The sequence below is a fragment of the Meleagris gallopavo genome, chromosome 1 (assembly GCF_905368555.1).
Source record: "Meleagris gallopavo chromosome 1, MGAL_WU_HG_1.1, whole genome shotgun sequence".
In the NCBI taxonomy this organism is placed as follows: domain Eukaryota; kingdom Metazoa; phylum Chordata; class Aves; order Galliformes; family Phasianidae; genus Meleagris; species Meleagris gallopavo.
In genome coordinates, this window is record NC_139404.1 from 171,013,398 (window position 1) to 171,029,969 (window position 16,572).

The following is a 16,572-nucleotide window of genomic DNA, read 5'->3' on the forward strand; positions in this document are numbered from 1 at the left end:
TGGTCAATGGAATTATTTTAATATTGAATATTTTACCTGTGAGAGCAAATCGGAAGCTTAATTGATTCAGATTTCTGAGAAATCAGTTACTGCTATGCTAAAAAAACAAAAAAAAAGCTACAGAATTTTTCAAAATTGAAATATTCTACTTTTGTCACTTCTTAAGGCATACTTCAGCCATGTTGCTTTGCTTTTTGTATATGACATCAAATATGTAGTATTTTATGTTGTGTACCAGAAATAATAAAGCCACCGTAAAGTATGGCTTAATGAAATAATTAGTTCAAAAGAAAGATTTTAATAATGAAAATAATTTTATCTTCATTGTAAATATAATGTTTATAATGTATAAGATAACTGTAAAATTATCTTATTGTAAATAAGAACTGCCTTGAGAGAGAGTTCACACACTGGAAAATGGATTATGTATATCCATACAGTTGTAAAAAACAAATGCAAATATACTTTGCACACTCTTTCAATATAGAAGCACTATGCTGTGCATATATTTTTAAAAATTTATAATTTATATGCTGCCAGAAGAGATTAATTTGTATTTTCCTATAAGGAAATGAAAGAATAGAACAAACACCAATGCACAATTCATAGGTTGGCAGAAGTCCAGCACTACGTTAAAGAACCATTAAAATTATAATCAGAGAATGTCTTACCTGTGAACAAAGCAGCATAACAAGTTCAACCACGGAAGTACTAGACTTCATGCAAACCAGACCTGCAAAGAAATAGTCAAAAGTGAATTTAAAAGATTAATAGTTTTTATTAACTATAGCTAAACAGTTTCAGGAATTCCATACAATCTCTGTGCTGTTTTTTTTTAATCACTTAAATTCAATTACAGAAGTTTCAAGCCAAATTCTCTGAGAATTTCAATTTCAAAGATACTTAAGTGTTCAGGAACTGCCAGGAAATCACCTCAAAGAAAGGCTGCACCAGGATCAGTACAGAGTTTTTTGATCACACCTTTTTGTCTTTTAGCTCAGATTACTATTTAGCAAAATAAATACGAATAAGCCATCTACTTATATCATCCAAAGCTACTCACTATGTGATAAGCATAAGAAAACAATCTTTGAAAATCAGATCGTGTAAATGCTTAAAAATAAACTGAGTAGAGAATAAGGTATCTGCACAGAAATTAATTCAATTTTCATCTGGCAACTGACTTTGAAACTTTGAGTAGTAATGAAAGAGGCACTCATAAAATCTATTTCCTAGCAAATTTAGAATCTCTGTAGTTCATGCTTCTTGAAAACCTTGAATTCTGCAGCATAGTCACAGTTTTTACTTATCTTAAATAATTATTATGTAATTATTTATTATTATTTTAATTATTATAAAACTGTGGTCAGATTACCACAGTTTTGAATATTTTTTTGCAGCTTTGGAGATGCTGATTAACTTTTGGAGAAAAGGATATCATATCTAAGTACAAAAATCTTACAAAAGAGGCTTTGTAAAGGTAGGAGAAGGAAACCACACTTTTAATTTTGATAGCTTCTATTTTCTAAAATCAGATATGCAATACATTGATATCATGGCTTAGGGCATGGAAATGATTTTTATGTGCCATAAAAATGACGAATAAACAAATAATTAGGCTTACAAGAGAAAAGAAGCTGAAAAAGAAGCTGATGTACTGTGAATAGGTTTCAACAAACAGCAATTAGAGACAAAAGCACTCATACGCAATAGCAGCACATATATTTATTGTGGGTAGTGGATAAATACCCTTTTGTGCCCATTTTGCTAACAACCCCATCCTCATTGTACAGTAACACAGAAAACGCTGTAAGAAACCACTAGGATTCCATTCTATCAAATATATGAGCAGACAGTTAACTAATGAAATAAGAGGCAGATGTGAAAAGCTCATTTAGGGAGACAATTGCTGTAATTGATCAGCTATTCTCATGCTCAAGTGCTTGAGGATCAGAAAGATTAATGGGATACTTATCACCTGCAGGCTACCTCCACTGTTTGAAAACTGACAAAGAAAATCCAAACAGAAAAGCAAACCCAACAGTTAAGCTAATGCGGGTAGGAGCAAGACATATATATCAAATATCTTATCGGAGAACAAGTTTTATTGTGAATTAATCCCATATGAGGGCAGCTCTGAAAGTAATGCCTCCTAATTTATGATTCCAGCCCACTACATCAGAGGCAGATGTTGATGATATGGCAGTAGAGGCTGAACCTTTGCACCACCAATATTCCATTACATTTTGTTGCTGTGCAACAGATGGCAGCACTGGGGCAGTCTGACAGAAAGGCGTATGACATGGAAATGTGTATGAAGTAAAGCTGTGTCATTGAATTCCTCCATGCAGAAGTATCACCCACTGACATTCACTTATGCCTGCTGAATGTTTATAGAGGCTGAAACAGTGGATGTGAGCACACTGAGGCTGTGGCTGGTGTGTCAGCAGTGGCAACAGCAACAGTGATCACCTCCACTGGTGCAGATTTTTACAAGCATGGCATGCAAGCTGGCAGGTTCCTCGCTGATGAGAATCAGAATCATCTGAGTTGGAAAGAAGTCTTAAAGGACATCAAGTCAAATCCCCTGTAATCAAGAGGGACGCCTACAGGTAGATGAGGTTGCTTAGAGCCCAGAGTCCAGCCTGACCTTGAATGTCTCCAAGGTCAGGGCATTCACAGCCTCTCTGGGCAGCTTGTTCCATTCTTTAGCTGAGAATTGGCTTTATCATATAACATTATTGTGCACCTTGTACCTGTTGTAGTTTCCGTGTAAATAATTAGGAGGCATTACTTTTGGAGTAATCTACGTATTTTATAATACTAAAAAAAAAAAGTAAAATCAATCAAATACAAACACATTTTCTGTGACTCACTCATCTTTTCCAAAATCAGACCTCAGATGTATTAGAACAAGATGTAGAAAAAACAAAGCTCTCAGAACCGATTTTACATTTTACAGTCTTATAAATTTATATATATATTACATTATGTAACAAAGATTATATGCTATGCATCTGCTGAAACTAAATCATATGTTTGCATGGTTTTGAAAAATTAAAAAAATTGATGCAAGAACTTCACTTTAAAACAGACAGAGATAATAAAAACCTTCTGATTCCCTTCCCTTTCGCTTTCCTTCCCCTCCCTTCCCCCTTCCCTTCCCTTCCCTTCCCTTCCCTTCCCTTCCCTTCCCTTCCCTTCCCTTCCCTTCCCTTCCCTTCCCTTCCCTTCCCTTCCCTTCCCTTCCCTTCCCTTCCCTTCCCTTCCCTTCCCTTCCCTTCCCTTCCCTTCCCTTCCCTCTTTCCTTAATTTGTTTTTTAATTTCCAATGACACTCAGTGACATTTAAGCCATGAACTTCAAACAATATTTAAAAAGTTTGAAACATTGCACAGATATTTAAAATGACAGAATGTATGCCTAAAATAAAAAGACAGGATAAGTACTTGCTATTATAGAATGATTGAATCACAGAATCCTCAGAGTTGCAAAGGACCTTTACAGGTCACCAAGTTCAACTCCTCTGCAATGAGCAGAGACACCTACAGCTCCATCAGGTGCTCAGAGTCCGTCCAGCCTGACCTTGAGTGTCTCCAGGGATGGGGCATCCACCACCTCTCTGGGCAACCTGTGCCACTGCCTCACCACCCTTACTGTAAAAATCTTCTTCCTTATTTTCAACCTAAATCTACCCTCTTTAAGCTTGAAACCATTTCCCTTGCTCTGTTACAACAGACCCTGCTGAAGAGTCTGTCCCCTTTCCTGTATCTCCACTGAAAGATACTGAAAGATATCAACTAAATAACAAAGATAATCTAGTCATAATGATATAAATGCTTTATAATTAATAAAACAGGACTCTGAAGGAAATAATAATTACTTCAGTGCAAAGTTTTCCATTTAAAATCATAAGAATATTAATATGTTATGCCTAACTTTTTAAAACCTTGATAATTCTAAAGGGCTAATTACCCCTTAAGGGCTGAATAAAATGACTGTCTGATCTAAAATTGATGCCTTTTCTATTTGTCTGGATATAGGCTGATAACTTCTTGTATACCAGATCAACTGTGAGCTTGGATGGGATGTTCTGGCATTGGCAAGGAGAAACGAACTGGTTTTGGTAAAATTCTGAAAGGATACAGATCTGACATCTAGTTAAGACATTAGCACACCCATTCATTGTAACCAGCTCTGTAATTGCCTGCTGACGAAATAAACCACTGATAATATCCACTAACATCTCTGATAACCAGTAGCATTTGAAATTGTTTGAGGAGACAGATTTACACAACAAAATTGGACAAATAACTAGCACAGAAGTTGTAGAACTTTTAGCGTGTGAGAACAGGGAGTGAGTTAGGAGCCCCATAAAAAAGCTAATGGTGATATAGATACCCTTTGCAGAGAGCTCAGCTTAAAGCAGTAGGAGCAGATTAAAGAGTGCAACTCCCTAGTTATAAATAAGCAAATACAGGACAATTCTTATTAGCAAATGGAAAGCCACGTGCATCTTGATGAGTAGGAAGAAGGAAAAAAAACACCAACGTAAGTACTTCCTATTCACCTCTTTAAGTTCTTATAGGGTACATGGCTGGAGGTAAAACAGAGCACGGAAACAGAAAACACTCAGATCAGAGACACTGTTTCACATCATAAGTCTCTTGCTTATCAGATTCCTACTCACACTTCAGGGACTCCATCAGCTTGAATCATATGGGGGAAAGTGTGTGCCCTCCATCATATGCTCCATTTCCTCCTTTCTAGCTGCCAAGCCCTCTGTTTTTGTATCCCTTTTGTTTCTTTCCATCTTTGCTTATTCGTGATTAAGCAGGAAAGATTTGAAATATAAATATTTTCTGTTACACAAAACACAATCTTCACCTGTTGAAGATGCTGTGGAGTCAGCAGTACAGGATGATATAAACAGGTCAGGATTAATTGGGGACAGATCCGTTTGAGACTGTTTGGAAAAACTGACAATGGAACCTCTGGTTTATGAAAATTCCACGCAATCAAAAGTTGTAGGAGTAAGTTAAGGAGGAAGCATCATATCTCTCCTATTGAACTAGCATACTCTTGTTTTCATAATCTTATTTTTTTTAATTAGTGCAATCCGCTGTTCAAGGAAGCTCAGCTTGGGCTAAATGCTTTAAAGTTGGTGCTAGTCATTTCTTTCCTCAGACTGTAGCTATTCTATCAGACAAAAAGCAAATGAAGAACATTTTACAGGCAAGTGAGAATGAAGAAAGTGATTGAGGTACCTTCATAAAATCAACACAAGAATTTATAGCATGAAGCAGAATAGAAACAAATTTCATGAGCCCCAAATGCAGGAACAACAGACTTATTCTGCCTCATCATACTTTTTGGGATTTCACAGAGATTTTTAGTATTCAAAATTTTATTAATTTTAATATAATGAGAAACAAACAAACAAACGATGTAAAGCTTTAAAAATGAATGGCTGATTGAGGAAAGCATAGAAACTATTCTTGGTTCTCTTCCCCCACCACTTAGCTCCAATAAGAAGTATTTGCAATTCAAACTAAAACTATTGCCTGCATTCTTCAGCTGCACATAAGTTCTTCCTATACCATCTGTATCAAATGCCATTAAGGAAGCTAATGTAATTACCAAAATACAAGTGGATATTTCCTGCATACAGCAAGGTTAAGAAGGTCACTGTCTAACTGAATGGAGTACGTGCTCTCTATATTTGCTGTTCTTAGTGCTTTTCTTCATAGTCTATTCTCAGTCCATTAAATATAGCCACAAAAATTCAGCATTTAATGGCAACAATGACCACATATATAGATACAAAAACTGGGAGCATCAAGTGCATGACCTTAGCTAATCTGGAATAAATGATGTATGCCTGACAATTATCTTGAAATGCTCTGGTTTACATGACTTCTTTTTCAGTGTTCTTCCGATGCCCCAAAGATACGCTAATTATTTCTTTTCACTATTACTTATTAATGTCTTAAAAAGATTAATTCAACATTACTATTTTAGTCATGCCTGTGGCATTAATCAAACACTGGGTTAAAAACCTCGAAGTCACCATGCTGAACCAGTCAGTGTGAATTTCTACTGCAAAGAAATATAATGTAGGCTGATAAAATCATTAAAAAAAAAATCCTTATGAAATAAGATCATGGTTTTGAACTTCTTTTCATTATTATTAATACAATGTGTGTATTAGTCTAACTGAACACCATCACAATTTCATCTGGTCTTTATCAAAGTTTGCCTGCATTTTCTTTCAATGCTTTTATTTCGTGTCAACTTAAACCCTTATTGGAAGCAATTGTAATATTAGCAAAAGCAAAAAGATAGAAGTTGTTATATCTTATGCTGAGCTTCGAAAAAAAAAGTTGTAATTAACTAAACCTTAGCGACTGCAGAAACTGCAAAAATATTTTACTCAATTACAGTTTCAATTCAGCTGAAAAGTCTCAGGTACAGATAAAGAAACACTTGAGAAAGTTTACACTGTTAGGCCCAGACACAGTGAAAAGTTGGCCTTCACATGATGCCACCAAAACTATAGGAGCTTTATTTTATATGACAAAATAAAAACATTCTATTAGATATATCATTTTATCACCGTAAGAAAAGTGGATATAACACAATTAGAAATGACCACAAGGTCCTAAAATCCTAAAAGATTCAGAAAATACTAGAACTCTCTTTTTTTTTTAACTTATATTTCCACTATTACATCTATTTTCTCCTTCCTACTGCTAGATTTTTTCATGTAATTTAAATAAATTTGTACTGTTGTTCCCCATAGCTACTGATAACTATGTATTGTATCTGCTGCTACAGTCCTCACTGCCTCATGTACCAAAAGACAAAATAGGATTTTTCCACAGGTAATTGCCAGAAATGAAATATGTGTTTTCATTTCTGGTACACTAATGTTCATTTCAAAATTTGTTAGCAATGGTACGAAAAGTTTAAGTTACCAGTTCATACTGGTAACAGAAACTAAAGCACGTTTTAGCTTTGATAACGAGTATGAGTATGAAAAAGTGATTGAGATATTTTAAATGGAAATGCAAGGTTTTTTTCAAGTTTGCTATTGTAAGATCTTTCTTCTTTTAGAAAAATAGTAAATGTTTTCTTGAAATCTTTTACTAAATTGAACTTGGAATCAGAGAAATGAGCTTAGTTTGGTTCGCTGTGGGGTTTTTTTTTTGACTATTAGTCAACCCTTACCTGGGAAAAAAAGAGGAATCAAAACTGTATTAATATAGTGAGACATCCGGGTTTCCAAAAGAAAAAGAATTTAGTAGTTACTCATCAGGAATGAGAATTGTTTTTTTCCAATTTTGAATGACTTACAATATAAAGGACTGCATATTGGTCAAAGTTTGTATTTGATGGACAGTTCTTGAAGAAAAAGAGAACAAGAGTGAGAATTTAAGAAGATGGTAATTATTCCTCCAAAAACAAGATGTGTATTAAACAGAATACAGTGTTTTGCAAGACTACACTCAAAACTGGCTTTAGAACTATAAATGACTACTCATATATATATATAAAATAGTTTGTAGATGTTTGAATTATACTAATGGTCTTAATTTATGAAAAGCAAAAGTTTGCAAATATTTAGTGATAGCAGATGATAGTCTGCAGATGGAAATCATAGTCACGTTGCACAAGAATTACAGCTCCACTTTTATTAGATGAAAGGAAATACTATTCCAAAGAAAATATACTCCTAAAATAACATCAGGCTTACAGATTTAGCAGTTCTCTTCAGTAGCCTTGACTTGACTGGCAGAATATAAAACCAATTCTAGGGACCAAGAAGAATGGCTATGTTAGCACTACAGCCCATTCTTAGTGTAGGTAGATCTCCTTTACAGAGCAAACGATGACATAGGAAAACATGATAATTGTGCATTTGATCCAGTACTTCTGTAGTCAGTCAAGACCATTGTTTTTCCTACGTTTTGGTGAGATTGTGGTGTTATTGTTATTATTGTTATTATCACGCTAGACACAGCACAATACATGACACTCATTACACTTAGTGCCCGAAAATATAGAAGAATTATCATCCAAGTTATCAAATAAAATACCTTTGAATTAGTAATAGAAACCTCTAGAACTTGTATCTTAAAGATACATACCCCAATGAACTCTAATAGGTCAATCTAAACAACAGATTTAATCTGCTCAAACCCAAATCAATCTTTTCAGTCCCTTTACTTAAATTTGCAAAATAAAACAGATTTTAATACACTTGGATACAATTTAAAATACTAATAACGCTATGTAAAAGTTTCCGGTATTACATTCTTAAAGTAAGAAAAGCTATACTTCTTGACTGCAGTTACCAAAAGGACTCCAACTGAGGACTATAAAATATCCCAACAGAATGATAGAGTGGCAGAAAGTCTTGAGAGCACACCCACAGAAAGGGGATTTATTACATAAGAGATACATTTTAAAATTACAGACTTTTGTAGTCTGATCCTATGATCTGTAATGACACTGACAAAACTGATTGGTGCCACATTACGCTGAAGAGTCTTGTGTGGAATTTTTGTCAATTTTCCATTAGGCCAATGGATTGCACAAATAAGTGATCTCCTCATTTGACGAATGAGAATTTAATCTATACAATAGACGCCACCACCATTCAGTTTAATATCTCAGTGAAGATTTTCAAAATGGATCCATTTTTTCAATAAGAGCCTGTGGCAATTCTTTCCTTGGCCAGTGGTCCATTTAGATTTAATCAATACATGCCTTTGTGTTTCTCTGCCCTTCTCTTCAAAATAGTATTTCTTTAAATGGATTGCTTTTCAAGTATCTGTTCTGATGTAGGGAGCAATCAATCTAATGCTATCAAAATGCTATACTGATCAGTTTTAAAAATCAAAATTAATATCAACTATCATATGTCAATTGAGAAATTGCTTCAATTAGCAAAATGACACAAAATTATTCTCTTAACATAAAATAATACAACTTAAATGTTAATTACAGGAAACCAATTCCCTGTTAAATTCAAGCGCAACAGATTTGTTTTACAATATGATATTTATCATATACTATAATTTAATTAGAAAGTGAATGTGTTTCCTCCTCTAGAGTCCTCTTTTAGGAAATGGATCAAAGCAATGAAATCTTAGTGAAGAACATTCCAATTTATTTATTTTTTACTATTATTATTATTATTCTTTTTGGAAACACCTGAGACCAATATACAAATGCAAATATGATCCTCGAAGTTTTCTGATTCCCCCTTCCATTCAAAATTACTGTTCGCTGCTCTTAAATTTGTGGCTACACTTTTGCACAGCCACTGCCCTGGATATTTTATTTCAATGGTTGGAATGAGAAAAAAGGGAATGGAAAATGCTGAGTGAAATATATTTTTTGTTTTTTTTTTTGTTTGTTTAGATGGTAATTACTACCTGATAATTTGATAATGGGAAAAAAATCTGTTTCCACGAAGGACTCTGCTGTCCTCAGTTGGCAAACATCTGATTATTCTCCCATCCTGAAGCCTTTCTGACAAATGGTGATCATTTAAAAAGCATCTCTCAAAACACAGAACTATACACAGCTACAGATGTCTTGAAATAACTTACATTTCTTGTGTTTCAGTTTCCTTTATTTACTTGACAGTAACATTGTTATAGGCTCTCCCTAGACCTGCTTTGACATCACTTTGCTATCTTAATTTGACACATCACAAGTGTCTGTATTGCCTGACAAGTTCTTTCAGCATGAGGGTTTCCAATTGCAAGAAAATCTCCTCAGACAAACATACTATTCATACAGGATTTGATCCTAAAATTCACCATACCAATAGACAAAAATAAGACATGATATAAGACAACAAGACATAGATATTTAGCTTTTTTTCTTTTCTTTTCTTTTCTTTTTTTTTTCCCTGGGGAAGAAAATGTTGGCATAAAACTAGGTTGAACACAGTAGAGACATTTCCCTTTTAGCTCTCTTAGTCCTTGCAAAAATAATTCTGATTCTGTAAGGAGTTTGAAGACATCTAGATGAATAAAGCTTGAAGGTTAATTAATGTTTATGCTATTGTAACACCTTTTCCTATCAAAAATGAATCTTGAAAATATACCTAATTTTAAAACCTTTCTCTAGTTCAGTCTTTCAAGAGTTTTGGCAGAATATTTTTTGCTACTTCCTTGGAGGCAGAGAACCAAGTACATCCACATCCAATGGGAGGAACTACTGAAGTACCTTTACATCATCAGTGCAAGTAAGGGAGTTTTCTTAAACTTGGTTACCGGTTAAAAGGTTTCAGTCTGGGTCATAAGGTGATAAGTAGACAGAAATTGAAGGAATACAGAAGGAGAAACTATGACCAGCCTTAATGAGATTAGTTTTGTAAAGAAACCGGATGTAGAGACCAGGGAAGAGGATTATTAAACTACACTTCATGAGAAATATATCTTTCAGGGCAAAACCTGATACAGAGATGTTATTTGCACCCTATAGTTTACCAGTTAGGTAGTTCTCTGGAAAATACTGCTAGGATTATAAAGTAGATTGATTCCATTTTTGAGCCTGTAGAGGAGAAAGGGTGGGGCAAATACCAGCCTGTTTCAAGCCCAAAATCAGGCAGAGTCCCCTGCTGAGTTCTGAATGATGAATTAAGTGGAATAAGAACCGGAGAACCTCTGCCTGTGGGGAGCTTCAGTCACAGCACGAACATCCTGTAGATACTAAATACTTTTTTGGCATACCACCTCATTTTTCTTTGTACGTGGATAGTAGAGGAGAAAATAATATGTGTAAAAAAGGTGGCTGTTCTTAAAAAAGTTGTACAATGGTTCTTTGGTCCACTATAACAGCAGTGCTGTATACCTGATATGATGAGTCCACTTTTAGGTAATATTACAGTAGTGCCTGAACATGCTAATTTTCTCAATAATAATTTAAATAATTTTTAAAAAGATTTCCTTGATATAGCATCAGAAAGATTTCTTGATAATTTTCTTATTTTTTTTCTCGTTTTCTAGTAAGAGTCAAGCTTTACGAAAAAAAATAAGAAAAGCTGGAAGTTAGGATGAGAAGCATCTATCTTAAGACATGAGAGAAATACCAAGTCATCAGGGAGGTTATTCTACTAGAATCTTAAGGCAAAAAGACCTGTCCTTTCAAAGTCTTAATGGCTTGCAACTGGCTTGCAGCCAACATGCTACAAGCCCAACACTGCTGAAGGTAAGTGGGATTTGAGGACCATAATCAAGCCCCTGTCTTCCTCTATACAGGCTCCAATATTCTGTGCACTTCTTTATGTGCTTTCAAAGAGCAAAAATTGGTACTGTGTATTCTAATCATGTAATTTCTACAGTAGCACTTTCAACAGAAATTTAATAATTTCAATCATTTAGTGGCTTCTGCTTTTTTCAAGGACAGCTTTCAGAGGTTCATTTCAGTAAATCTTACTTTACCTAGTTACCAGCATTTTTTTTTCTTTTTGTTTATTCTAAACTTTACAATTAATCTTACATTTTCAGTCATTTGCTCCAGCAATAGAACCAAACCTAATGGGACTACACACACACTTTGGATTTTAAAGATGCCTTGATTATTAATTAATGTAACAATGGTAAAATAACCAGAGACATATAAACAGAGTGCCAACAACTATTTCTGCACTTATGGTGGGACCACACAAGCCAAAGACAAAAGGGAGGGCATAAGCAGTTAACCCCTGTTACACAGTCTAATATATCTTAGCAAGTGTCCAATTCATTTGACAAGGATAGAGTGGCTCATATGTGTAATTAATTATTGGCAGGTTTATGTTCAAGAAGGTGCCAGATGCTATGCATCTTCTAGTTGCTATCCGGATCTCTGATCTGTGATGTTTCCTGCCATGTTAAACATCTGCTCAGAACATACTTCTGTGCACAGGAACTTCAGAAATGCAAGAGTTAAATCTACAAAATCAGATGACTGTTGTCCTCTTTACTTTCTGGTATTTATAATGAAATCTTTTTAAAGGCATCAAAAAGGCTTCATTATGTGAAAGAAAAATGTTCTGTAACTGGTGTGGAGGCATTTATAGTTTGAAGATTTCACTGTGGATAAATAACTGAGACTGTGTTGTGGCACTTTTTCTTCAGTTCCTCTGAAAGCAAAATTTGGGATCTGTCTTTTCACTAGTAACATATTCTGAAAAAGTGTGAAAGATGCAAAACTTTGAAATTTGTCTCTGCTGGACTGCATATAAAGAAAGGGGTAGATCCGAATATCCAATTAGCTTTTCATCATTTTATTGCTCCTACCATCCAGTCTTCTGGAAACCAAGTGTTATTTCCTGCCTCCATCATTACTGGAATTGGCAGTGTTCTTCAGTAGAAAACACCTTCAGTCCCAAGGCAGTCAGAGAGAAAAAACAAAACAACTCGGAGCCTTCCAGTAAGATGATAAGAACTAATCACAGACAGAAAATTGATTGCAACCAGCACATCAAATCTGAACAGCCAATAAGTAGAGGTTTCAAATTCCTTATTATTTTTCTGCTTATGAAGGGCTTACAAAATGTGTAGATTGGATTTCAGTCAGCATTGATAGTTTTAACTATATCAGTTCAAGGATTTCAAGGGTTTTCTTGTCTTGTTTAAAAGTTAGCATGAAAATGAAATACATAAAAGCATCCTCATTCTTAAACAACAATCAAATCTTTTAACACTATGAAGTCATTTAACGTACAGTTAGTAATAATTCATGCTTTTAAACTTTCTGATGTCATCATTCCAATCGTTATCTAAACAAGGCTTATTAAAAGTTTTCAGATAGTAGCATAATTTCAATGCAATCTTTTTGCAAGTTTTTTCAGTGGAAGATAAAAAGCAATCCATGAGCAGAAACCTTACTTTCACAAATTGAGGAAAGTTGTCTTCCAGAGGACTGGGCCAGGCAATTGACAGGCTGAGCTGTGCTAAGCCTGCAGCATGATTTCTTATCAGAATGTACACTGAGACAACGAGAAAACATGCAGAGAAAGGAGCAAAAGCTAGAAGGGGCAGAGGAGGAATGCATTATGAACTCCTTGGAAACTAGCTCAGAGTTCATGCCTCCATAGGAACCAAGGAATCTATGACATTCCTGACCCTGACTGACACACTGCAAATGACACTAGCCTGACCAGTGCAAAACATCTTTCCCACCTGAACATTTTTTAACTTTCACCTTGACTTCAAACAGGAATCCTCTGATGTCCAATAGGGTTGAGATCATAGCCTGCAGCTCAGCATTCAAAGATTGTGCTGCACTATCACTGGTTTTATTGATCCTTCCCTCTGCTATCCGTAGCCTCATAACAACATAGTATTTTATAAAATTTGCAGATGGACCAGATGAGCTTCCTTCCATTTACTCACTACAAAATGATAGTATCCCCCAAATGCTAGAACATAGCAGATGCAAGTTGAAGAAAAATTCATGTAACTTCAGCCTCAGCTAAGACAGTACTGAGAATCATTTCTTTAACCAGACACTAATTTTTATGAAAATGGTAGATATCTTTTAATCATCCTCTGATAAATGGGCTGAGTAAAAGGCTGATCCTTGCCACCCAGAGCACCCATATAAGACTCATATTCACCACTTTAAAGGAATTTTAAGGAACCATTTTAACGTATACATATGGCCATGCATTCATACACTGAAATGCGAGGACCAAACTTTAGCTGGCATGAGCCTTACATGCTTGTATGTATAGACAAGATTCTTTATGCCAAGAAAAGAGAAAATGTCTCACAGACCACACTAAAATGAGCTTCAGATCATGATTAAAGAATTTCACTTAAAAAAAAAAATCTTTTATATATGTATGTATGCATATATGCCTATAAAATCTGGAAAGAGACTTATTTCATAGTGATCTGAACAGTCACTTCAATGCCTCAAAGACATGATATATTCCCAACAGCATCTGGCCAACAGCAGAACAAGCAGAAAAACACCTTTTCTTACAGATCTCTGCAGATATCTAGATGACACTGTGGTATATCTCCTATGACCATATGAATAAATGCAGAGATTGCAACACTAGAGTAAATGATAATGCAAACTTAATACCATAAAGTGCAGGGTATTGCCTAAACGAAATGGGGATTTTTAAGTGATACTGAAGCACCAAAACCGTTTGGCAAGTACATTATATTTTTTTGCCCAAGAAGCTGGATTGAAGATTCATCTTTAGAAAGAAAATGTAAACCTCTTACAAAGACTACAAGTAATATTGTTCTCGATACTTGGTAGGAAGTCCTAGTAAAGTTTTCCAATGTTGTTTACCCTCATTATGTATTCAGTTAGTAGGAAGACTAAGATACCTTGCATTATCTAACTTCTTTTTCCAGATATAGCATCAGATTCTCTCTTCTCTTGAGTACCTTGGTTAAAATCAGTTGCTTGTGTTGCAGTATATAGCGTCTATCTATCTACTATCCATCACTCTTGTGCCTTGCTCTTTAGTTTCCCCACTGCTGTACGTGTGTATCAATCCTGAAGTACTGACCACTGAACCAGATGGTAGTAGGGTGGCTGAAGTTGTGCACAGAATGTATCTACTCTTTCTAAGCATCCAAGGATTGGAGGTGTCTTTGTTGCCTGAGCACTGAGTTAAAAGTGCTCAGAGTACACTAACTGTTTTAACAATCCCTACATTCTTTTGGTGGCTTCTTCCCTCATCTCCTATCTTCTATGTCTGTGTTCTTTCTTCCTAGATATTGGACTCAGCATTTGGCTATGCTGAAATTTGTTTTTTTCTTGAGTTGCAATTATTCAAAAAAATGATTCAACATCTCTCTTCAGCAAAATGCCTTTTCTTCTCATTTTTATAGCTTTACCTACTCAGTTCTTCTTGCCAGAAACAATTCAATACCGTAATCGAGACTATTAATAAAGGTATCAAAGTAGGATAAAAAAAAAGTAGCTCAAAGGAGTTTCAGCTCTATGAATAGCTTCAGTTTTTGCTTACGTGCAGTTAAATTTTAATTAAAGTAAATTTTAAAGTCATAACACTATGTTTATATTTACTGTCTCACTAGTTAGTATTTATTCATTTATTTAGTTCAGAACGTTTGTTAGTTGCTGTGCCTTAGAATGGGAAGAATTATTAAAAGTCTTATTAGTTGAAAGAAAACATGGAGTTACAAACAAAAATATTTTCTTTGTGGCAGAGTGAGAGTGCAGAATGAACAGGAAAGGAACGTTCTGCAAATGCATGCACTCACTGCATTACAGCACCTGTGCTTCTGATTACAGCAATATTACAAAGGTGCTGAAAAGTTTCTAAGAGAAAGCCAAGGGCCATTTTAAGTACCAAATAGTACTTTCTTTTCTTTTCTTTTCTTTTCTTCTTTTCTTTTCTTTTCTTTTCTTTTCTTTTCTTTTCTTTTCTTTTCTTTTCTTTTCTTTTCTTTTCTTTCTTTTTCTTTCTTTTTCTTTTTTTTTCCTTTCTTTTCTTTTCTTTTTTTTCCTTTTCTTTTCTTCTTCTTTCTTCCTTTCTTTTCTTCTTTCTTCTTCTCTTTCTCTTCTCTTCTCTTCTCTTCTCTTCTCTTCTCTTCTCTTCTCTTCTCTTCTCTTCTCTTCTCTTCTCTTCTCTTCTCTTCTCTTCTCTTCTCTTCTCTTCTCTTTTCTTTTCTTTTCTTTTCTTTTCTTTTCTTTTTTCCCGATGAAACTGTAAGTGTCTTCCTTCTGAGGAAAATTATTATTATGTTTTTCCTAATACAAAACTTGTACTGATTGAGGTAACTAGAAACAAATTGTGCCTGCATTGGTAGATGTCACAGTCATGTTGCACTTGATGTCTTCGGGAGCTTTTAAAATAGTGCCATTTAGCACTCAAGTTCTATCTATAGTTTCCAAAGGTATGTTTTGGTCAATTTTTTTATTGTTTCAAGAAATTGCCTGTCAAATACCATAGAAAGCAAGTCCTTCACCACTTCTACTGAATATTTTCACAGGGCCATGTGGTGAGTTAATGAGGAGAAAAATTTTCTACTCCTATCAGCAACAAAATGTTTTCTGGTTCATCTGAACTTGAATTGTGTATGTATCAGAAACATATTAAGTGTATGCCAAAGAATTTGTAAGAGCTCTTTTGGAGAAGGCATATCTGGCTGACAGTCTACCTAAGTAATCATAGAGGAATATGAAAAGCATTGGTAAAGTTTAGTTGGTATCAGCAAAGGGAAGGGAAAGGATCAAATGTGACTGTGTTTCAATTGGATTTATTGCAGCTTAAGACACTCAGTACAGCTGTACTGAAAATATTTTTATTCATCTGCACTTAACAAAAAGAGGATATAGCTTTTCTTTCAGATACAGATCACATTACACTTGCCTGTAACATTTTCACCTAAAGGCTAGAATGTTGTAATGCACTTTGCATGGAAGGTATTTGCAGACCATATGGAAACTAGAGTTAGTGAAAACATACCTGTGCAAGTGTCAAATGGAACTCCACCATGAGTACAGCTAAGCTTAAATATGTGACCTACACACACTGCATGTTTGTTTCCAATTAGATTCTATATGGACAATTTTA

At 34.8% G+C, this 16,572-nt stretch overlaps 1 protein-coding gene across 12 annotated transcripts in view; it reads right to left on the bottom strand.

The window, feature by feature from the left end:
* The window catches only part of NBEA (neurobeachin), a 469,696-nt gene that overhangs the window by 253,353 nt on the left and 199,771 nt on the right, over positions 1-16,572 (bottom strand). For all 12 annotated transcript variants that reach the window (XM_085216030.1, XM_085216022.1, XM_085216029.1 and 9 more), the window contains one exon: positions 672-733. In XM_085216030.1, the coding sequence (XP_085072156.1) occupies positions 672-733 (62 nt within the window). The remainder of the gene's footprint in view (positions 1-671; positions 734-16,572) is intronic.